Source organism: Oncorhynchus gorbuscha, linkage group LG10 (assembly GCF_021184085.1).
Source record: "Oncorhynchus gorbuscha isolate QuinsamMale2020 ecotype Even-year linkage group LG10, OgorEven_v1.0, whole genome shotgun sequence".
Classification (NCBI taxonomy): Eukaryota; Metazoa; Chordata; class Actinopteri; order Salmoniformes; family Salmonidae; genus Oncorhynchus; species Oncorhynchus gorbuscha.
This window is the reverse complement of record NC_060182.1, coordinates 26,085,443-26,110,323: the sequence shown is the minus strand read 5'-3', so window position 1 is coordinate 26,110,323 and position 24,881 is coordinate 26,085,443. Positions and strand designations below refer to the sequence as shown.

The window sequence follows — 24,881 nt, the reverse complement described above, 5'->3', positions numbered from 1 at the left end:
CTATCAGTTATCTCCAGTGGCATCCTCTTTATGACTCCATTAACACAAAACACTGACCCCTGGAGATGCATACTTCACACACATGGTTGGGGCCAATAAGTAAACATTTCCCTTTAACTCCACCTGTTGTTTACAAAGCATGTACATTTACATTTACATTTAAGTCATTTAGCAGACGCTCTTATCCAGAGCGACTTACAAATTGGTGCATTCACCTTATGACATCCAGTGGAACAGTCACTTTACAATAGTGCATCTACATCTTAAAGGGGGGGGGTGAGAGGGATTACTTATCCATATGACAAATAAAATGTCATATGCACACATACCCACACCTGATGAGAGGAAAGTTTATCAATAAAAATACCCTTTGTCTTTGGAGGAAGTGGAGGTATCTTTCAAACGTATTTAATGGAATCGTCATCGTTCTCCTCAAATATGATTGGCTGCCGCTCCGCCCATTTTAGGGCCAACCGGAGTTAAGTTTACTGTCATTCCTCATGCGCTCTTCCTTCGCGTTGTCTCTGCCTTCAAAAGACATTTGGACGAAGGGCAGACCACTTCCACTTCAGGGAAAACGGATATTTTTCCAGATAAATATTTCATGTAGCTTAATTTGAATGGAAGAATGCGCTATCAAGTCAAGTGGTGTTCAACCTACCACTTCAAACAGAACGGCCTCGTCTCGCTCTCAAGTCAATCGTTTACTACTTCCTTATAGTTATAGCAGCTAGATATTTTTTTTACAAGGATTTGAACTCCAGCTAGCGGTGGGTCTAAGTTAGCTAGCTAACTGGAAACGCAGTTATTAACCTTCTTGAATAGCAGGAAGTGGTTTATATTTTAAGCTATTTCCTAACGCTTTGAATAGCTGATGTCCCTAAAGTTAGCTAGCTGCTATCTCATTTCTTTTGGGTTCAACTGCCTGGAAATATTGCTTGGATTTGCAACCAGCTAAGTTAACGTTGGCTAGTTTGACAGTTAGCCTCATTATCTCAGTTAATGTATTGTTTTCCTATGCATTAATCGATATAGTCGACTTCTAAAGTAGCTAGGAGGCTAAAGAAGCATCCTTAAACAAGGAAGTCAGAATTAACTATGCCAGTTGTACCATTGTTTTTGTTCAATACCATGCAGTGAGAGGGTGACTCACTGGAGTTTTTTTTTAAATTGCACGTAGTTTTGAGCTGCAGTGGGCACGAGCAAATAGCGCAATTTATCGTTAATACCATTCTTCGCAGTTTTGCCATCTTTTGTCTCGTATTTCGATAGTTAGGATAGATCGCAAGCCAGCTAACTGAAGGGCAAAATGATTCCAGACAAAGCACCGAAGGAGGACGTATTTCATGCAGGAGGAGACTTAAAGAAGGATGCTCATGTACCCAACTTTGAGAAGTACAAAGAACTCTACCTGAAATCTATTGAACATCCAGATGGTAGGTTTATTTACAAACACATTTAAATCAAATGGAATTAGTCACATGCGCCGAATACAAGCGGTGTAGACCTTACAATGAAATACTTGCAAGCCCCAAACCAAAAATGCAGTTAAAAAAAAATACAAATACGAAATAAAGGTAACAAGTAGTTAAAGAGCAGCAGTAAAAAAGCAATAGCGAGATTATATACAGGGGATACCGGTTAGTCGAGGTAATGTGTATGTATGTAGGGTTATTAAAGTGACTATGCATATAGAATAACGTAAAGGGGGGGTGGCAATGTAAATAGTCAGGGTAGCCATTTGATTAGATTTTCAGGAGTCTTATGGCTTGGACGTAGAAGCCTCTTGGACGTAGAAGCCTCTTGGACGTAGAAGCCTCTTGGACGTAGAAGCCTCTTGGACGTAGAAGCCTCTTGGACGTAGAAGCCTCTTGGACGTAGAAGCCTCTTGGACGTAGAAGCCTCTTGGACGTAGAAGCCTCTTGGACGTAGAAGCCTCTTGGACGTAGAAGCCTCTTGGACGTAGAAGCCTCTTGGACGTAGAAGCCTCTTGGACGTAGAAGCCTCTTGGACGTAGAAGCCTCTTGGACGTAGAAGCCTCTTGGACGTAGAAGCCTCTTGGACGTAGAAGCCTCTTGGACGTAGACGTAGCCTCTTGGACGTAGAAGCCTCTTGGACGTAGAAGCCTCTTGGACGTAGAAGCCTCTTGGACGAAGCCTCTTGGACGTAGAAGCCTCTTGGACGTAGAAGCCTCTTGGACGTAGAAGCCTCTTGGACGTAGAAGCCTCTTGGACGTAGAAGCCTCTTGGACGTAAAAGCCTCTTGGACGTAGAAGCCTCTTGGACGTAGAAGCCTCTTGGACGGACGTAGAAGCCTCTTGGACGCCTCTTGGACGTAGAAGCCTCTTGGACGTAGAAGCCTCTTGGACGTAGAAGCCTCTTGGACGTAGAAGCCTCTTGGACGTAGAAGCCTCTTGGACGTAGAAGCCTCTTGGACGTAGAAGCCTCTTGGACGTAGACTTGGAACTCCGGTACCACAGAGCGAGCAGCCTATGGCTGGGTTGGCGTTCAAAGCCTTGTGGAAATAAAAGTATTGCATGAACAAAACCTTTGATTTATACCAGCAGTAGGTCTTGTTTTACTTCAGTCCCAAGTGTATAGATTTTGCCAGCATATCTATCCCATGTCTATGTTAGTGTGCATGTAACTCTACTTGTCTTGCTTCATGTTTTCCTTTTTTTGTAACATGGTTTAGACATTTAGGGAAATCGTACTTTGAAGCTTACCAACAACTGTGAGCATGTCGAGGAAATGTGACACAGGAAATGAATCTGACATTTGTGTGTTTTCTGGTGGTGGAGGATGATTGTTCCCATCAGCCACCTGTCATGTGTCATCATAATGGCCCTTCATTATGTTTCCTTATTCCAGAGTTCTGGGGTGACATTGCAAAAGACTTCTACTGGAAGTCGAAGCACACGGGCCAGTTCATGGACTACAACTTTGACGTGACAAAGGGGGAGATCTACATCAAGTGCATGGAGGGGGCCACCACCAACATCTGCTACAACGTCCTGGACTGTAACGTTCATGAGAGGGGGCTAGGGGACAAAGTGGCATTCTACTGGTGTGTGTCAAATCAAATCTTATGGGTCACATACACATGGTTAGCAGATGTTGTTGCGAAATGCTTGTGACACTAGTTCTGACAGTGCAGCAATATCTAACAAGTAATCTTAACAATTCCAGAACTTTCTAATGCACACAAATCTAAGTAATGGAATAAGAATATATAAATATATGGATGAGCAATGACTGATCGGCTTAGGCAAGATGCAATAGATGGTATAAAATACAGTTTATACATATGAGATGAGTAATGCAAGATATGTAAACATAATTAAAGTGACTAGTAGTCCATTTAATGAAGTGACCAATAACTTCAAGTCTGTATGTAGGCAGCAGCCTCACTGTGTTAGTGATGGCTGTTTAACAGTCTGATGGCCTGTGTATGTGTGTTGAAAGGGGTTACGGAGGCTGTCAAAGCACGCTCTCCTTGGACATTGTCTGTTTCACTGCTTGAGGAGATTGCCCCTCTGGAACAATTTGATGGAATGCTAGGACAGGAGGTTGAATGCTTCTACAATGATCCTCTGTCCTTTGTCTCTGGTCTTGTCTGAAATGACTAGTGCTCAAGACCCCCGCCCCCCTCTTTTGTAAAGCCAGCCCCAGGTCAGCGATGTCCTCATAAATGTATAGTGAATCTATGAGGACGGATGGGCTTCTAGTGCTGGGTGGGTTATTTAGGGATGTGGTAGCTATTTGTGTGTTTTGTTGGGATGAGTGAATAGGAGAGCTTTGAAGTTGAGACACAATACACACATGCTCTTTGCTCACCCCATTAACCACACTAGACTAGGTAATTTAGACCACAGGGAACTGACATGCTGCAGCTTTGATATGCTCTAGTCTCAAGTATTTGTCTTGTCTTGCAAATTGTTGTGCATTTACCAGTTGATGTCTAATGAACAGCATTGGGCCTACACTTGACTTTGACTGCATAGGGTTACTCGGAGGTCTCAACTTAACTGATTTTAGAAAACTGACTTCTCACTACAGGAGATGTTCTTTCTCACTAGTAGCATTTTGAAGTGTATTCCTTGCCGACGGGCTAGTCATTACAGTTCTTAAAGTTGCGAGAGATTTTGTATAACTTAGACATTTCCTTGTCCCATGTTGCTGTGGCGTAAAAGGCAATGCTCTCTGCAGTCTCTTCCAGTGCTCATGACTCAAGTGTGAATGTCTGTCCTATCAGTTCCAATGTACTGTCAGCCATACCATTAGATTTGCCCTGCTACTTCTCAGCTTATTCAATCCATTGGATACGTCCTTTTCTTTATGAAGTTACTTTTTAGTCTCGCAATGTTGTAATAGGCAAGCTTTTTGTCTGGGGATTCCTTACTTTAGCTGTTTTGTCCCTAAATGATCTCATTTGTATTATAAACTGGGTAGTTTGAGCCCTGAATGCTGATTTTGCTGAAAGCCGTGGTATATCAGACCGTATACCATGGGTATGACGAAACATTTATTTTTACTGCTCTAATTACATTGGTAACCAGTTTATAATAGAAATAAGGCACCTCGGGGGGGCTGCCTATTACCTACACTAAATAAACAAACTATAGTTAAGCAATAAGGCCCGAGGGGGTCTGGTTGGTTTATGGCCAATATACCACGGCTAAGGGCTGTGTCTTAGCACTCCGTGTTGTCGTGCATGAGAACAGCCCTTAGCTTTGGTATATTGGCCATAAACCAACCAGACCCCCTCGGGCCTTATTGCTTAACTATAGTTTGTTTATTTAGTGTAGGTAATAGGCAGGCCTGTTTTTGTCTCTCCTCTGCCAACCTCTACAACAGAGTGTCTTTGTCATCTGTACTTTGACATCTTGAACGTGAGTGGAAAGATTTTTTTTCTCTGCTGACTATTTATAGGAGTGTGTGTGTGTTTCACCACACTCTGTCACCACCATAGAGAGGGGATCTGTTTGGATGACCTTGACCTACCAGCAATGGTGTAGTTTTCTGCCAATGAGCAGAATGCAGCTCACAAACATAAATCTAAATGGGAGCAGTGGGCAGTCTCTATAGTGAGAGATCCATGTTTTGTGAAAGCAGAGCTTTTCATGGGTATTTTCCTCCTCGCGCTCTTGCACATAAACCGTTGTGAGATAACAGTGGCCCTCTACAGTATCTGGGAGGCCTATTGTGTTGCACAATAGGAAAGACCAAACTCTGGCCTTTCCTTTAGATTTCCTATTAGACACGGCTGTGTTGTTTATATTAAGCAATGTGTGTCCTGAACTGGAGTGGAGAACTTGTGTTAATCTAAATGCTATTAAGTTTATGTGCTATTTGCTCAAATGCATTCGCTACCTCAAATGAGAAATCCATTATCTTCTGTCTGGCAGAGTTACCTTGTTAATTTGAGTGCGAAAGTATGGCAGAGCAACAACACAATTAGTGATTGTTGTCCTTGGGTGGAATGTGGGCTGATTGGGTGAACTTGGTTAGTGAGTTTTGCTCTAATTTCTCAGCAGGCTCTAGGGGCTCTTGTTATGGGCCGGTGGGATAAGTGGGCCAACTGTGTAAGAAGGGATACAGTGCTTTAACCTCAGTCTAAGCTGTTGGGTGGGGGCGGGGGACTAAGTTAACATGGACTTGTTTCAAGATGGTCATACCATGGATGATACCATGGATGATACCATGGATGATTTAGGACCCCTTTATATATGATTTGATCAAATTGAATTAGACCTTTTACTACTATAGCCCATAGAAACACATAACACATTCATAAATGGCAAGAGACAGCCAAAAAATAAATGAGGAATTAGGTCTCTGTTCTATACCTAGGCGATGTATAAGAAAGCTCAGAAAATAGATATTTTTTGTATACATTTATCCCCTTATTTTTGTTGGCACAAATATACCTGAATTCTTCCATTCTTTTGTATGGGTTCCCCTCAGATGGGTCCTGTGACACTTGTGGGGGTGTAGAGCAAAACGGAGAACAACAACATGTTCGTGAGTCTCCCCTTTCCATAGAGTGGCCATAATAGTACTGTAGGCCAAACCGCTTGGATGTTAGACTTTTTTCGTGAGAAGACTGATTTTCGGGATGTCTTATGGTCTAACGAACACCGCTGTAGCGCGGCCATAGGCGGATGCTTTGGACTGAGACGTAGCCCATGCAATATCTCTCAAGCTAACATCTCTAGCTTAAACTGATGGTTTCTGAAGCAGTTTTTGTATTTTGATACTTAGATTGAAGCACGGTAGTCGATAGACTCTTAAGGATTAACAGAGGTACAATCATGCTCAGTAACCACAACATCCCAAATTCTACCGGAAGTGCGCACACTGCCATTTTAAGAGCTTGTCCTTAGTTTGCCAGTCATGCATTTCTCGTTTTTAAAGGCGATTCCCGAGACGAACGATTCCACAGCTCAGGCACATTGCTGAGTAAAGCAGAGAGCCACAATGTCACAGTTTATTACTTTAAGTGTAGGCACATGAGATACTTAGCTAGAATTTATCCACCTTGAATATTAGCTTTGTGAGCATGTTGGTGTGCTTGAATGTTTTGAGTTTGAGTAGAAAGCAGAGGTTTATTATTACTCATCTTCAGAATTTTTTGGGGAGGGGGATAAACATCTACAGTGCCTTCAGAAAATATTCATAAACCTTGACTTCCACATTTTTGTTGTTACACCCTGAATTCAAAATGGATTAAATAGTCTACACAATAACCCATAATGACAGTGAAAACTTGTTTTTAGAAATGTTTGCAAATGTATTTCAAATTTAAATATCTTACGTAAGTATTCACACCCCAAAGTTAATACTTCTGTAGAAGCAACTTTTGTCAGCGATTACAACTGTGAATCTTAAGAGCTTTCCAACCCTGGATTATACAACATTTGTCCATATTATTCAAGCGCTGTCAAGTTGATCATTGTCAGACAGCCATTGTCAAGTCTTGCCATAGATTTTCAAAACAGTAACTGGGCTACTCAGGAACATTCAATATCGTCTTGGTAAGCAACTCCAGTGTATATTTGGCCTTGTGTTTTAGGTTATTGTCCTGCTGAAAGGTCAATTTGTCTCCCAGTGTCTGTTGAAAAGCAGACTGAATCAGGTTTTCCTCTAGGATTTTGCCTGTGCTTAGCTGTATACCCATAACATGATGCAACCACCACCCTCCTTGAGTTAGGAAGGACACCTGTTAATTATTAACTTCACCATGCTCAAAGGGGTATTCAGCGTCTGCTTTTTTTTCATTATTACACATCTACCAATCGGTGCCCTTCTTTGGAAGGCGTTGAAAAAACCTTCCAGGTCTTTGTGGTTGAATCTCTGCTTGAAATTCACTACTCGATTGAGAGACCATAAAGATAATGGGGTAGTTAGTCAATCATGTTACCCTCTATTATTGAACATAGAATGAGTCCATGCAACTTATGGAATTGTTGGGCACAGTTTTACTCCACAGCATGATGCTGCCACTATCATGCTTCACTGTAACGATGGTGCAAGGTTTCCTCCAGGAGTGATGCTTGACATTCAGGCAAAAGATTTCAATCTTGGTTTTATCAGACCAGAGAATCTTGTTTCTCATAGTTTGAGAGTCCTTAAGTGCCTTTTGGCAAACTAAGTGGCTGTCATGTGTCTTTTACTGAGGAGTGGCTTCTGTCTGGCCACTCTACCATAAAGGCCTGATTGGTGGAGTGCTGCAGAGATGGTTTTCCTTCTGGAAGAATCTCTGATCTCCACAGAGGAACTCTGGAGCTCTGTCAGTGACCATTGAGTTCTTGGTCACCTCCCAGACCAAGGCCCTTCTCCCCCGATTGCTGAGTTTGGCCAGGCAGCCAGCTCTAGGAAGAGTCTTGGTGGTTCAAAACTTCTTCCATTTTAAGAAAGCTGGAGGCCACTGTTGTCGGGCACCTTCATTTGCTGCAGACACTTTTTTTGGTAGCTTTCCCCAGATTTATGCCTCACACACAATCCTGTCTCGGAGCTCTACGGACAATTGGTTTTTGCTCTGACATGCACTGTCAACTGTGGGACCTTTTATATAGACAGGTTTTTGCCTTTCCAAATCATGTCCAATCAATTGAATTTACCACAGGTGGTTTCCCAAGTTGTAGAAACATCTCAAGTATGATCAATGGAAACAGGATGCACCTGAGCTCAATTTTGAATCTCATAGCAAAGGGTCTGAATACTTATGTAAATAAGGTATTTCTATTTTAAAGTTCTAAAAACCTGTTTTTGCTTTGTCATTATGGTGTATTGTGTGTAGATTGGTGATTTTATTTAGTTAATCCATTTTAGAATGCGGCTGTAACGTAACTGGAATAAGAGAAGGCGTCTAAATGCTTTCAAAATGCACCGTATCTCTAAGATATCTATGTTGGTCCCCTTACAGGGAAGGGAACGAGCCTGGTGATGAGATGACGGTGACATACAGAGAGCTGCTCCAGCAGGTTTGCCAGTTTGCCAATGTGCTCAAGTCCCAGGGGGTGAAGAAGGGCGACCGCGTGTCCATCTACATGCCAATGGTGGTGGAGCTGGTGGTGGCCATGCTGGCTTGTGTGCGCATCGGGGCTGTGCACTCAATCGTGGTGAGTAACTAACAACCTACACCTAAACTGTCTGTATTAGGCCTGTTTAGTTTTGTCAAGATACTAGTATCCAAATCTATGGATAAGATACTAGTATCTTGATACGATAGCAGATTTTCTGTGGCAAAAAAACAAAACACAAAGCAGACTTCATGATCCTTTAAAATCCTACTTTATGTCAAATGGTGTGTGCTATAGCTTGCGAAATAACAAGTGACTCTGGGTGACCACATGAGGCCGTTTTCCAACATTAGGACTGTTTTGCTCAAAATAAGTCTGCTTCATGTTTTAGTTTCCTTTTCTTCCTGACGTCATACTGGTATCATTGACAACCCTAAAACCTATAGACACATCATACCAGCCAGATTTATACCGTCATTAAAGTGCACTTCAGCGACCTTGAATTAGTAGGTTAAGTGGCTGTAATACCCATTTTGCCAGCTTTTTCCTCAGACTTAGAAGGAACATATCTACCAACACCCTACAAGGCAAACAGAATAGGCAAACACTTTAGAGTGCATTTGCGCACAGTGTATTTGATGTGTGTATTTCTGTGTGTACACTATCCAGTTTGCAGGCTTTTCGGCAGAGTCGCTGTGCGAGAGGATCCTGGACTCCCAGTGCTCGTTGCTGATCACGGCCGGTGAGCCTGCAAACTAAACTGCAGTAATAAAGAGACACTTATTAGATTGGATTACAGTGCCACAGATTATCCCCTGACCCCCTAATCCACAGTGTTAATTAGCGTGGCTTTGTACTCATCACAGTGAGCCCAGCCCACTGTACAGGCCTACTGCATCACTGTACAGCTTTGGATTTGGAGTGACGCTAATCGGATAACCACCATAACCTCTTTAGATGGTGACCCATTGTGAGTGACTGGGTGTGGTCCTGGGCAATTTTGGTCTATGGCTGAATACTGTTACCAGGGGAATTAAGTGAATTAAAAACGTTGCACGTTAGCGACACCCGTTGGCTGCTGTTCAATTACACTCGAACCCAAACATACATTTGTTTGACATCCTAAAACATTTAGGAGCTGAGCACGCAATGCTAAAATGTTTTACCACATATGAATATAATCTAAGAATCATTCATTTTTGTTGTCAGCGGATTTTAATATATCAATATGAAGATTGTTCCCAGGTTGTGACAGGTTTATGCCAATGCAGTCAGAAGGACAGTACCAGTAAAGTCCTGTCGATAGCAATCACTGCCATGCCTTTCTCTCATTGTTCGGTGTGCACCCTTTGACCTCATCCATTCTGAACTCCCCCATCCCATCATACCTCCCCTCTCTCAGATGGCTTCTACAGAGGAGATAAGCTAATCAACCTGAAGGTGATCGCTGACGACGCACTACAGAAATGCAGGGACAAGTAAGGACACTTTCTATCTGACTAGCTAGTCGCGTATACAGACTTCTACTCTGTTTGCTAGATATTTACAACACATCCTTGCCGATAGATACCTGTATGTTTACTTGGAGAGCGTCATGCAGACTTTGTTCATGTGAATCACGACTCTGTCCTTTTACTTTGTCTCTTCCTCTACTCTTTCACACTGCCCCACTCTCTTCTCCATCTGTCAGGAGTTTCCCAGTACAGAGGTGTATCATGCTTAAACACCTGTCCAAGGAGGTGGAGGCCATTCCCCTCAGCTCTCAATCTCCCCCTGCCAAGCGGCCCTGTCCTGACCTGCAGGTGAGACCACCAGAAAAAGCTCTCTCACGCCCCACAGTCTCTCTACAGGGTTCTATTCATTAGGGCACACCATAGCAAAAAAAATTGCAACGCAAATTAAAAATGGGTGTTTGTTATTGGACAATTTTTAAATTTTATTTTTTGACCCCTTCTCCCCGATTTCATGGTATCCAATTGGTAGTTAGTCTTGTCCCATCGCAACAACTCCACAACGGACTCGGGAGAGGCGAAGGTAGAGAGCCATGTGTCCTCCGAAACACAACCCTGCCAAGCCACACTGCTTCTTGACATCCTGCTCTCTTAACCCGGAAGCCAGCCTCACCAATGCGTCGGCGGAAACACCGTACAACTGGCGACCGAAGTCGGCATGCTTGTCTCTGGCCTGCGCGATAGGACAAGGACATCCCAGCCGGCCAAACTGTCCCCTAACCTGGACGATGCTGAGCCAATAGTGCGCCGCCTCATGGGTCTCCCGGTCACGGCCGGCTGCGAGACGGCCTGGGATCGAAACCGGGTCTTTAGTGACTCCTCTAGCACTGCAATGCAGAGCCTTAGACCGCTGTCCCATTATTATTATTATTATATTTTCCGGTTGGTGCCTAATGAATACGACCCCTGTGTTCATAGGGCAGGTTTAGGGCACCTTTAACATTTGCTACTGTTTAATGAATAAATACCTTATCACTTTAATGTTAACTCCCTACTATGTTTGTATTTCACGCATCTCCAGAAACAGTCAACACGTTTGGCTTTTTCTCTTTGGTTTTGTGTACAATGAAAAGTGTAGATGGTCCATCGGCGAAGTCGGTACGGCTTTGTCTCGATGTCATGGTTCAAATGACATGAAGCCACCCCTTTTTATGTTTGTTCAAATAGGCCTAACCGTCTCCATTAACCCCTTCTAGCAGGAGAAACAGAAAGACAGAGTAAAGAAAATCCGTCCCGTCCCGCAGGTATTTCAGATTTCTCTGAGCTTGAATTCTCTCCATTTCTTGTCCTTTTCTTCTTAACACCTGTCTGATCTACTTGTCAACGGTAGGCTAACCCTAGGGGTGGATCGTGTTACACACGTCTGTCTGTCTGTCTGTGGTCTGTCTGTGGTCTGTCAGCTCACACCGGTCAGGGGTCCCTTACCTGATCTCTGTCTAGCTTTAGGCTTTACTTTCGCTGTACATAAAGCTGCAATATGTAACTTTTTGGGCTACCTGACCAAATCCACATAGAAATGTGTGTTATAGATTTGTCACTAATTGAGAGCAAGTCAAAGAAGCGGTAGATGTGAGCTTTTTTGTGGAGGCAGGTAGCCTAGTGGTTAGAGCGTTGGGCCAGTAACCGAAAGGTGGAATCCCCGAGCTGACGAGGTAAAAATCTGTCGGTCTACCCCTGAACGAGGCAGTTAACCCACTGTTCCCCGGTAGGCCGTCATTGTAAATAAGAATTTGTTCTTAACTGACTTGCCTAGTTAAATAAAAAAATATTTCTATCCTTCCTGTTCTTATGTGTCGCTTTTGAGTCTTACTTTCAAACAGCTGAAAATCCAATATTTTTGGTTATGGAAATTATATTTCACTGCATATTATATTTCACTGCTTCTATTGTCACAAACTGAAATTAGGCAAACTATTAGAATTTTACCAACCAGGAAATGTCTGACCAATTTCTGTGTAGTGCATCTTTAAGATGTTGATAAAGGTTTGACCTGAAAGAAACACGTTTACATGCACACTAATAATTCGACCTTAAACTGATGGCAGTTGGCAAATTATGCAATAGTCATGTAAACGCCATACTCTGCTGTCTTAATTGGCGTAAGGTCAAAATCGAAGTAAACATACGCCCATTTAAAACAACTGATTTTCTCAGCAATCTTTAGAATTATTAAGCCCTGTAAACACCGGAATTGGCGTTCCAGCGGTGTAGTTGATCGTTGCATGTGGTAGCACCAGCCGAGCGAGCCAACCGCTTTAGTGTGACTGAAGTGAGTTCGGAACAACTGAATCTATAGGTCTTAGAAATAGTTTTCACATGTCCGAACTGTGAATCAAATATGCTTCCCAAAAATAACATGTTTGCTGTGGTAGAACGTTTATTTTGATTGCGTTTTTTCTGCATTTATCAGAGTGCCATCAAGTAACCCAATTTCAGATGTGTCCATATACACAGGATTGTTAAATAAATCATTCTTCTTGCAAAGCATGTCAACTTTTATTCAAACTATTGTATTAATCTGACTATCCACAATAATCGCATTATTGTGTGCATGTAACCACACTCACTGAAGGATAAACAATGACTAAGGTTTCAGATAAGAGGTAATTGACCCCTGAATCCATGTAGATGTAATTGAACTCTCATACTGTAAGTGTGGTCTTTCATTTCATGTTTCAGATAATGTCTGTTTTAAAAAAAAAAGTCTTATTGAGATTGTGCACCACTGTCAATATACACTCAGTTTATTAGGTACACCCATCTTGTACTGGGCCGGACCCTCATTTGCCTCCAGAACAACCCAAATTCTTTGGGGTGTGGAAATGTTGTTCAGTTGGTATCAAGGGACCTAACGTGTGCCAGGAAAACATTTCCCACACCATTACACCACCAGCCTGTACCGGTGACAGCAGGCAGGATGGGGCCGTGGGCTTGGGCTGCTTACGCCAAATCCTGATTCTGCCATCAGCATGACGCATACAGGAACTAGGATTTGTCGTACGAGGCAATATTTTTCCACTCCTCAATTGTCCACTGTTTGTGCTGGAGCCGCTTCTTTTTTTTAGCTGATGGGGGTGGCGCTCGGTGTGGACGTCTGTTTCCATAGCCCATGTGTGACAAGGACCGACTAGTTGCGCGTTCCGAGATGCAGTTCTGCACACCACTGTTGTACTACGCAGTTAATTGCCTTTTTATGGCCTGCCTGTTAGCTTGCGCAATTCTTGCCATTCTCCTTCGACCTCTCTCATCAACGAGCTGTTTTCACCCACGGGACTGGTGCTGACTGGATGTTTTTTGTTTGTCGCGCCATTCTCGTTAAACCCTAGACACTGTCGTGCGTGAAAAGCCCAGGAGACTCGTCATTTCTGATACTGGAACGGGTGCACCTGGAACCGACAATCGGTTACTTAGGTCACTTGTTTGACCCATTCTATAACGTTCAATCAAATAGTAAGCAAATGCTCCGATGCCTGTCTGCCTGCTTATATAGCAAGCCACGACCACTTGACTCATTGTATGTAGGAGTGAACCATTTTTGTGAACAGGTTGTTGTACCTAATAAACTGGCCACTGAGTGTATATCAATATATGTGCAACACTATCAATGTTATGCACATTTGGCATATTTCAGAGAAAAAAAAATAAAGAAATGCAGGGCCCTACCCATATTTCTAGAACATCTGTTCCGTGTATTTCATTAGCCCCACCCATATAGTGACCTTTCACCCTTGAGAGCAGCATTTTAGGAGAGTAATTCTATTGAACTCAAGGAGTTAAAACATTTAACTTCTCTCACCATTGTTTCAGTCTGTTCAAGCATAAACGCTGATTCACTTAGACTTCCCATAACCTTTTTATAGCTCTCGTATTTTGTCTTATTTGAGAATGTTTGATTTGAGCTAACATTCTCACTCCTGATTTAGGGATTAGAAACATTTACACGTTTCTTCCTACTGCTATCAATTAGGCTTGGTTGTTGCTCTTGACTGAATAGAATCAAAGTAAGATTAGACTTTTTTGTTTTTTCCTATGATCGTTATCAGGATGTCTTTGTGGTTTCTCTCAAGAGCTGTACAAATTCAGGGTTCCATGTCATTGTGTGGTTTTTACCTGTGTGTGTGTGTGGTTCCGCCAGGTGCCGTGGAACCCTGAGGTTGATCAGTGCTGGCTCAGCCTGCTGAGTGGTGTGTCTGAGGAATGTGAACCAGAGTGGTGTGACTCTGAAGATCCCCTCTTCATCCTCTACACCAGCGGCTCCACCGGGAAACCCAAGGTACACATGCTATGCAGCAGTGGCACTCTGTTTCTAACTCCCTTTCTCTCTTCTCTCGGTTTGATATAGATTTATGCACTCTGTCTTCACATACTTGTAAATGCTGCTGTGGTGATCATGTCTTGTAATCAGGGTGTGCTGCACACGATCGGTGGCTATATGCTCTACGTGGCCACCACCTTCAAACTGGTGTTTGACTACCATCCTGAGGATGTGTACTGGTGCACGGCCGACATCGGCTGGATCACGGGCCACTCCTACATCACCTACGGGCCCCTGGCTAACGGGGCCACCAGTGTCCTGGTGAGTGGATGGCCACAGGGTTAATACTGTCATTTAGAGGAGGAAGAGGGCTGTCTGAAATGGAACCTTATTCTGTTTGGAATCTGGTCTAAAGTAGTGCACTATATATATAGGGAATAGGGCCTTGGTCTAAAATAGTGCACTATATAGTTGAAGTCGGAACTCCATAAATTTCGTTTTAAGAAATTATAGTTTTGGCAAGTCTGTTAGGACATCTACATTGTGCATGACAAGTAATTTTTCCAACAATCATTTAGAGATTATTTCACTTATAATTCACAATCACAATTCTAGTGGATCTGAAGTTTACATACACTAAGTTGACTGTGCCTTTTAAACAGCTTGGGAAATTCCAAAAAATGTCATGGCTTTAGAAGCTTCTGATAGGCTAATTGACATAATTTGAGTCAATTGGAGATGTACCTATATATGTATTTCAAGGCCTACCTTCAAACTCAGTGCCTCTTTGCTTGAAATCATGGGAAAATCAAAAGAAATCAGCCAAGACATCAGGAAAAAAAACGTAGACCTCCACAAGAGACGCATTCTGTCTCCTAGAGATGAATGTACTTTGGTGCGAAAAGTGCAAATCAATCCCAGAACAACAGCAAAGGACCTTGTGAAGATGCCAGAGGAAACGGGTACAAAAGTATCTATATTCACAGTAAAACGAGTCCTATATCGACATAACCTTAAAGGCCGCTCAGAAAGGAAGATGCCACTGCTCCAAAACCGCCATAAAAAAAAGCCAGACTACGGTTTGCAACTGCACATGAGGACCGAGATCGTACTTTTTGGAGGAATGTCCTCTGGTCTGATGAAACAAAAATAGAACTGTTTGGCCATAATGACCATCGTTATGTTTGGAAGAAAAGGGGGGGAGGCTTGCAAACCAAAGAACACCATCCCAACCGTGAAGCACGGGGGTGGCAGCATCATGTTGTGGGGGTGCTTTGCTGCAGGAGGAACTGGTGCACTTCACAAAATAGATGGCATCATGAGGTAGGAAAATTGTGGATATATTGAAGCAACAAGACATCAGTCAGGAAGTTGAAGCTTGGCTGCAAATGGGTCTTCCAAATGGACAATGACCCCAAGCATACTTCCAAAGTTGTGGCAAAATGGCTCAAGGACAGCAAAGTCATAAAAGCTGAAATAAATAATTCTCTCTACTATTATTCTGACATTTCACATTCTTAAAATAAAGTGGTGAGCCGAAGTGACCTAAGACAGACTTTTTAATAGAAATAAATGTCAGGAATTGTGAAAGAGTTTAAGTGTGTGTGTGTGTGTGTGTGTGTGTGTGTGTGTGTGTGTGTGTGTGTGTGTGTGTGTGCGCGTGCTCTTTGAGACACACCCAGAGTATTTTTACGATTAAATGTGATAAACTTGTCATTGTTATATTGAAAGAAGGCTTTACAATGTTGTGCAACAGGACTTCATAATACCTTTCTATGTGTCTAAAACGTCCATTTGGACAAATGTTAGAGATTTGTTTTATAACCAAGTGAATGGTTTTATTGACTATCATAAAGCTACTCATAAAAGTGTGTGTGTGTGTGTGTGTGTGTGTGTGTGTGTGTGTGTGTGTGTGTGTGTGTGTGTGTGTGTGTGTGTGTGTGTGTGTGTGTAAACAGGAGGGGAAGATGGAAGGGAATATTATTTTCCTGTAGTTCAGACTGCTAATGATGACTTAGGTTATGATCATGAGGTTGTGTTTACACCATCTGCCTCTGGCTCGGTTTTGATGTGAATTTGATACATGTTCAGTTCGAGGGTCTGCCCACCTATCCGGACGTCAGCCGCATGTGGGAGATAGTGGACAAGTACCAAGTCACCAAGTTCTACACGGCGCCCACAGCCATCCGCCTCCTCATGAAGTATGGGAGCGAGCCCGTCCAGAAGTGAGTCTCCACACTCTTGGCTCATTCAGCCTGTTCCTCACCAGGATTGTGTTCATTAGGGCACACTAACAATACTGTTAAAATTGGACAGTACCTCCTTGTTTGACCCTGTTTTTTAAGTAAGTTCTATCCTGTTGAACATGACCTAGGCTTGAGCATGATGGGGCTTCATAGTACAGAAGAAGCATTCCTGTATCTACAGATTGAGTTCTCCATCTGTTTATATTATCATTTAATCCACTAGAGTCTAAGCTGGGGGGGTTCTACTAAACTATATGGATTTGGTTTAAGATGGTCATACCAATAATCATTTAGCTATTTGAGTTTATGGATCCCTTAAGGCTGTGGTCACCAACAGCCTGTTGACTGGTCGATCTCCAAGGCATTCCTAGTCGATCGCCAAACATTTCTATTAAAAAAACAACGATACGCCTTGCATTTCTTTTTTTATTTGTACCCGGGCTGTTGGCAGTAGGTGCATCCGTTTCAGCTGCTCTGCGTGCTGGGTAGGCAACTTTTAGATTCATTTAATGTCTGAAGTTACGAACTCTGCCTTTCCTGGGGGGAGCCAATCAAGTACACTATAGGCCTTCCACTGGCCAATCGGATGGCTCAGACTACCGTGTCTGCAGTAATGTAGCAGGTGTAAAAGAAAGCTACAGCAAAGTTGATACTGTGAGATTTCTAATCTCTTTAAACCATTACTAGAGCGAGGCTGGCAACAAATACAGCAAAGATTTGCTGGTTTTGAGTTTAAGGTTTTACTCTGCACTGTCAGCTTCATACATGGATAAATGGACATTCCCAAACAAAATCTAAAGGAACTTTGTTCTGAAGTATCTGTCCTATATCTGAGAGAGATAAGAAAGTTTAGTTAAATATTTCTGATCTCCATGTTTACTCAACTGGTATTGCAGGACCTTCAGACGAGGCGCGTGGGTGTCCTAGAGCAAAAAATACGACGTACGTGTTCATGAGAGATTCACCTTTCCACAAAGGGGTCATATTAGTGTGTAGCCCAAACTGTTCAGATGCTACAGACAGAAGTTGGCAGATTGGATATACCAACTTCAGACAAGTCTTATGACTCTTGTGCAGGTTGGAGAGCAAAACCGAGAACACCTTCTTTCCATAGCCCAAAAATTGTCACATCTCTAGCTTTGCCACCTTTCACAGCAGATGTGTAAGGCTGACATCGGCGGATCAGATGTGTAAGGCTGACATCGGCGGATCAGATGTGTAAGGCTGACATCGGCGGATCAGATGTGTAAGGCTGACATCGGCGGATCAGATGTGTAAGGCTGACATCGGTGGATCAGATGTGTAAGGCTGACATCTGCGGATCAGATGTGTAAGGCTGACATCGGCGGATCAGATGTGTAAGGCTGACATCGGCGGATCAGATGTGTAAGGCTGACATCGGCGGATCAGATGTGTAAGGCTGACATCGGCGGATCAGATGTGTAAGGCTGACATCGGCGGATCAGATGTGTAAGGCTGACATCGGCGGATGCAGTGGATTGAGATGCAGACCATGTTAAAACACATCTTTAGCTTAAATTGATAGATTCTGATGGATTTTTGTATTATGCTCATTAGATTTCCAAGGAGCCATGTTACCATGACCTGGATACAGCCCTTAGCCGCGGTATAATGGCAATATTCCAGAAAACCTCCGAGGTGCCTTAATACTATTATAAACTGGTTACCAGTGTAATTAGAGCGGTAAAAATACATGTTTTCAGGGCTCAAACCACCCTGTTTATAAACTTACTATATGTGTGTTGGCAAATGTCTGCATGTTTTGGTTTCGTACTTTTGTCTGAGGCTATGGGGGTGTCTGTTAACCCTTTCCCTCCGTGTGTGTGTGTGTGTCAGGTACAAGCGGGATTCTCTGAAGGTGCTGGGGACGGTGGGGGAGCCCATCAACCCGGAGGCGTGGCAGTGGTACTACAGCGTGGTGGGGGAGAAGAGGTGCCCCGTGGTCGACACCTTCTGGCAGACTGAGACCGTCAGCAGTTTATTATTCTTTTTAATGAATTTTAGATTAACACACATCAAAACGTAATGTTACTGAATAGATTTTATTGAATAGAGTGGCTGCATTGCCAAATTCTCTTGACTCTCTACATCACGCACAATTTTTTTTGTCCCCTGTGGCGATGATCGGTGTTTGACTTGCGTAGCCTACAAACTTCAACGTGTACCCAAGACATGATCGTTTTGTACAACAAATGTCATTGTCTATTGTAACAGTAGGCTATTACAAACATAAGCAGGACACCGACAGGCAGTCTGTGCTACTGCAATGTTCTTAGTTACAACAGACAGAAATAACCTACATCCTAATATATTTTTGTAGTGTTGGTTCAAATCACTGGGCTTTTATTTCAGCTGTTCATAAATAAGGCAGAGACTTAGGTTACATATATCATGTTGATCAAAAAATGTCATTGTGATTTGGTTGTGGGGGCGGAATGGGGCGTTTATCTTCGGTCTTGTCTTGATTCAATACGTTAAAGACATGGATGAGTTTATTGAATGGACATCTTTCTGTAACTGTAATCTCTGTTCTGACTGAATCTCTTCCCATTGGCTTCTGTCTCAGGGTGGCCACGTGTTGACTCCTCTACCTGCTGCCACGCCCATGAAGCCTGGCTCTGCTGTAAGTGTTGTTATATTGACTTCCCCATTCCTGCTCACTGAGATGCTCCCTCCCTGTCATCATGTGGGATAAGTTGGTCTAAATTGCCGGTCTTTTCCCATTTCTCCACCAGACGTTTCCTTTCTTTGGAGTTGTCCCTGCCATTTTGAATGAGTCTGGGGAGGAGCTTGAGGGACCAAGCGAGGGTTACCTGGTAAGACAACGGGAGCAATTGGTTATCCAGAAGTTTATGTAGAGATCTACCCAGTACTAAACATTAGATTAATTCTCACTCCCAATACGCAATAATCTCACTGCAGTCGGCTGTCTATATTTGATGAAGTGGATCTTTACTGCTTGTTTGACTTTGGACATCCTTGCTTCTTATCCCCCTCAGGTGTTCAAACAGCCCTGGCCAGGAGTCATGAGGACAGTGTTTGGGAACCACCAGAGGTTTGAGACCACCTACTTCGAGCAATTCCCAGGATACTACGTCACTGGTGACGGTAAGATGAATCTAACATGGCTAACATCCTGAGCACCATTAATGACTGATGTTTTGTAGAATAACTCACATTTACCATATGTATTCTTTGAGTCTCATTGTGTCATGGACAGCGCATTTTTGTTTTTGTGTATATTAAATCAAGACCCTCTGTTGTTGACATGGAAACCACATTAATGTGTTGCTGTTTTCCCCCCCAGGTTGCCGTAGAGATAAGGATGGGTATTACTGGATCACAGGGAGGATAGATGACATGTTGAATGTCTCAGGTGAGCACTTCCATCAGCTGGAGCTCTGTGAAATGTGATGTACAGTGTGTTGGAGTTGTCTGTACTGTAAGGTCTCTTGTCCTGTCATCTGCACTACTGCTAGTATAGTGCTCTAACAGGTTCATTTATCTTGAGCTGGGGAAGGTATAGGACTACCACTACTAGGGCTCTGTCTGCTGTTGTGAAATATTAAAGGTTGTCTTCTAGTCATGGTGCATGTAAGAACCTTCTCTAACTTGTGATTTACAGTAGAGATCAGTGGACTGTTGTACTATATGATAATCCTGTGGGTTGTGTGTACATCAGGTCACCTGCTGAGCACGGCAGAAGTGGAGTCGGCCCTGGTGGAGCACGAGGCGGTGGTCGAGGCAGCGGTAGTTAGCAGGCCGCACCCTGTCAAAGGGGAGAGTCTCTACTGCTTCGTCACGCTTACCGACGGAGTCAGCTTCAGCCGCACCCTGGAGGCCCAGTTAAAGAAACAAGGTACGTTTTGGCTTTATCTGTGTAAAGCCAACTACAGTACTGTCACTGAACATGAAGCGGATTGTCCTACACTGTCTGCATGCATTCCACACCGACAATATGTTTCTGTATTGGCGCTGATGACTAATGCTGTTTATCTGCTTTGACAGTGAGAGAGAAGATTGGTGCCATTGCCACTCCAGACTTTATACAGAATGCCCCAGGCCTTCCCAAGACCAGATCAGGTGAGAGTGTACCTTGGTTATGATTGTTGGCTATGATTTTATTCTGTACGAAAACCATGAATATGTAACATTTTCCACTATGGCTTGATTTGAAAGGTGTTTTGAATGAGAGCTGGTAACTTCATTAGTGACTGACTTGCCTTTACTCCCCCCTCTGTGTACACAGGTAAGATCATGCGGCGTGTGCTACGTAAGATTGCCCGTAACGAGCGAGACCTGGGCGACGTGTCCACGCTAGCCGACTCCTCAGTCATCGAACTGCTCTTCCAGAACCACTGCTGTGGCGAAATGTGAGCTCACAACTACAGAGGAGGCCACAGTACCCTGACACTCTTACCGAGGCTGAACAGGGAGGACGAGGAGCAGAAGGAGATGTATAAATGTAACTGTACAGCCTTCATAGTGGGACTCGAGCCAACACTTGGGTTAAAGAAACACAACAAAATCTCTCTAGTTTGTCAGCAGTTCAGTTCTCCCCTCTTGAGTACACTTAATGTACTATTAGATTCAAAAGTTGTATTTTTTAATTCTCTCCATTTGAACTATGTACACTTGTTATTTTGTCCTTTTTATTTCATTGCCGTTTGACAAAGGATTGCTATGCATGTTTGTCTGCACGCTTGAAATGTTTTGAGTTTTTGAGATGCATTTTCCACTCCAGTTTTGTCTTCTAGAGGCAGAGGGCGCTTGTGTATTAGCAGAACTGCGCTGAACACTCCTCTTTCCTCTGTTTAGACTGGGTTAATTGTATTAGAAATAAATCCAAGGTCCCCCTTTTGCAGAAATAACTGAAGCCTTCAAAAACCCTTTTATACGGCCTATGTCATTCACCAGCAACTGTCATGCTATTTCAGAGGGTCTGACAGGTAATGGCACACTAGATTCAAGGACCTGTTCTATTACCCTTTATATATGGTATGGCTTTGCTTCTACACAGAGTGTACTAAACGTTAAGAACACCTTCCTAATATTGAGTTGCACCCCCCCTTGCCCTCAGAACAGCCTCAATTCGTCGGGGCATAAACTCTACAAGGTGTCCAAGCGTTCCACAGCTTTCACCTGGTCAGTCTGTCATGGAAAGAGCAGGTGTTTCTAATGTTTTGTAACTCAGTGTATATGATTTGTGAATAACTGATTTAGTCCTTGTAAAAGATTTCAAGACTTCATAAGTTGTTTAAAGTGGGACCAAACATAACAATGTAAGACCTGTTTAAAAGTATTTTAAATAGTTTATGAAATATCATTGTGTTCATGTGCCAACACTTTAAAAAGAAACATTTTTAACAGCTATTTGTTTTGAAAGCATTTGTCTGTATGTCACATGTTTCTCAGTTTTCTTTTTGTTGCCCCTTTGTATCAAAGTGACATGCAATAACAGTAAATGGACTGACTGATCTGATCTGTTTTTTTATTATTTTGGGATATAAACCTGGGTTCTAGGCACTAAATGGTAGAAAACAAACCAACAGGGAGAGACTACTTGGACTTTTTTATTTTTCATTTTCTGTTGAACTTTAAAAACTATTTTCCATTGCATGTCCTAATGAGTCCAACTCTGTGCTGGGCATGTTGGAGCGCTGTGATCGTTCTATTCATTCAGTTGCATCTCATCTCACACCTTTGCAGTTCTTCTTGACCTTTCCTACGTTTCCAGTAGATGGTGCTATAATTATACAAGACCTACAGTATACTGTGTTCAGTTATTAGCCACAATCCTTTAGTTTCTACATCTGTTTTTCATCATAAATGAATGATGTATATATCCATTGTTTCTCGAAAAAGATATCTAAATGCTTCATGGGCTTAGTTTAACTGGCATACACCATCAGCACCCTATAAGCTTGTTTTACTCTAATGTTTTTAAACAATGGTTAAATTTTAATATCAAGGATGGTCAGACATTGCAGTCATCTATGAATTTGAGTGGTTCCATTTCTCCAGGCCCATCATCCCTCAACTTTTACAGAAACAAAGGCTATTGACTGCTTTGTTATTGTTTCAATGAAGAACTCTGGTTTTAAAGAATAGGATCTTTGGGTATATGACATAAAGCAGGATAGAGTCCTGTTAGCATTGGCAGCGCCGTTGAATACTTCCACCATTTTAGTGTAGTCATTGGGTGGGACTTCCAATTTCATTGGCTGGGGACCCTGTTGGGGCAACTGTCATCAGGAGGGATCAGCCAAACGTGAAGAAGAAAATGGACTACTTCGAAAACAGAAATAGCCTCTATGGCACTGCCCGTGCTGTCACAAACGCTATAATGGCACAGATACAAAGTCCGCTATATAGTATCTGACTGAACATGACATGAGTCGATGTAATAATGGTGTATTTAGTTCCTGAATCAGAATACTCCAGGTAGGAGACAGGAATAATCCTGACCCCATACTTCCCTATTCAGCCTTACTGCTTTGAAATTTGTCTGCAATAATTTGCATTCTTTTTTCAAGATCACTTGTATACATACGATGAGTAAACCAGTCCTTTAATCTTTCCCTGTTCTTTTGTGTCGCATCCATTTTTCTGGTCATTTGACTGAATCATAAAATAGTCTAATATTGTAAAGTGTGAATGTATTGAAGGATATGCTACTGCTGTAAATGAAGTCATTCTGTGTGCTGTCTGACTTGCTTATATAATGTAGCTGACTCGTTATTGTTTGTTCATGCTGTTTCATCAACTGCCTATTTAACTGGAAGCCACCATCCTGTAGAGTTGAAGATGAATAAATATATGAATGATCCACTGCCTCTTCATTGTGTTCTTCTCACTGATTGATTTCTTCTCAGATTTCTCCTAGAATGGAACCTGCCTTCTGTTTAAGTGGAACCAGCACCACCCTCAAGATGGCAGTGATTGAGCATAGATACGACTTAGTAACTATAGTAGGATCCTTTGTCATTGTGTGTAGACTGGAGAGAGGGTACCACTCCACAGGAGGTTGGTGAGGACAGGCTTGTATTGTCTGGAGTGCAATAAGTGGAATGCTTTCAAATACATGTGGTTTCCATGTGTTTGATAGCATTCTATTTGCTCCATCCCAGCCTTTATTGTGAGCCGTTCTCTCAGTAGCCTCCACTGAACTCTAGCTGTGACTATATAGATTTCTATTTAATGAAGTACATGCTTATCTAGTATAGGAAATTGATACGCACTTGTATGATGTTGATCGGTAACATGAACCATTTGCTGGCCATGGGGATGGCTGGGACTGAATAATTGATGAAGTTGTTATTGGTTTTGGGGTAGAGGCTGGTGACGCTGGACTGTATGTATTCATTGTATTCATGTCCAGCAGCATGTGTTCATTATATATATCCGGCTCCCTTCTTCCAGCTCAGTTTTGCTCAGGGACATGAACAGCCCTAATGACGCTGTGGTCGTTCATCAATGAGACAGGTGAAGCAAAGGGGTTTGTCCTCATGTTTTGGTGAGGTGTGTGTGTGAAAGAGAGTGGCTGGGAGACCACATGATGTGTCAGGTTATTGTATGTCCAGGTCACCAAAATCCATATCTAGCTAGTTCACAGTATCGGACCTACAGTATGTGCCTCTGCTTTATCCTCTTTTTAGCATTCCCTCCACACATAAAACCTGAGCACCCCCAGGCTTGCATCTGAAATGGCACACTATTCCCTATGTAGTGCACTACTTTTGACCAGGGCCGATATGGCTCTAGTCAAAAGTAGTGCAATATATAGGGAATAGGGTGCAATTTTGGACACATATCCAGATTGATCCATTCATCCGTAGGTTCATCTTCTCAACCCTCCTCTGGTGATAGATACAGTCTATTCAGGTCAGTAATAGTAGGCCCTGGCCAGCCAGTCAAACGGCCAACTTGCAGTTTCTTTAATGGGAGGAGGCTGGTCTTGTCTGTGCTGTAGTCTGGGTAGAAAGGGCAGCTCCACTGAGACACAATTTAAATCATAGGACACTCAGTCTCACGGTGTGAGTGTGCGGACGTTCGTTTCTCTGTGTGTTTCTGTACTTGTGTGTGTTGCCCATACATGTGTAATTTTAAGACTAGAGCAGGGTGTGTCAGTCCCCCACCATGGCCTGTTGATGGGGTCCGTCTGGGGGTGGCAGGCAGGCAGGATGAGGGGACAGCCCTGGGAGTCCCCTGGGTGCACTGGTTGGGCGTGTTGGCCCAGCTGTCCAGCCGCTTGACCCTTGTGAGCATAATGTGCAGTGGAGAGGCAGGCCGTTATTGTTTATGCATGCAGTGGGCTGACCGTG

At 42.9% G+C, this 24,881-nt stretch overlaps 1 protein-coding gene across 2 annotated transcripts; it reads left to right on the top strand.

Moving 5' to 3' along the window:
* The first annotated feature begins 473 nt into the window (after positions 1-473).
* On the top strand, positions 474-23,386 carry LOC124045759 (acetyl-coenzyme A synthetase, cytoplasmic-like). 2 transcript variants are annotated; one of them, XM_046365341.1, is made up of 18 exons: positions 474-1,436; positions 2,871-3,066; positions 8,428-8,623; positions 9,194-9,266; positions 9,927-10,002; positions 10,215-10,326; positions 11,232-11,279; positions 14,171-14,308; positions 14,441-14,611; positions 16,382-16,515; positions 18,394-18,526; positions 19,124-19,180; positions 19,293-19,373; positions 19,557-19,665; positions 19,865-19,933; positions 20,240-20,416; positions 20,566-20,640; positions 20,807-23,386. In XM_046365341.1, the coding sequence occupies exons 1-18, from the start codon at positions 1,310-1,312 to the stop codon at positions 20,932-20,934; spliced, it is 2,100 nt and encodes a 699-aa protein (XP_046221297.1). In that variant the 5' UTR covers positions 474-1,309; the 3' UTR covers positions 20,935-23,386. The 2 variants fall into 2 exon arrangements, with proteins under 2 accessions (XP_046221297.1, XP_046221298.1); XM_046365342.1 differs by lacking the exon at positions 11,232-11,279.
* Positions 23,387-24,881: the final 1,495 nt, after the last annotated feature.

Coding starts and splice junctions, on each gene's coding strand:
- LOC124045759 (XM_046365341.1), top strand. CDS start 1,310: ATGATTCCAGACAAAGCACCGAAGGAGGACGTATTTCATGCAGGAGGA. Junction 10,003..10,214: donor CTACAGAAATGCAGGGACAA/GTAAGGACACTT, acceptor TCCATCTGTCAG/GAGTTTCCCAGTACAGAGGT. Junction 20,417..20,565: donor GGCCCAGTTAAAGAAACAAG/GTACGTTTTGGC, acceptor CTGCTTTGACAG/TGAGAGAGAAGATTGGTGCC.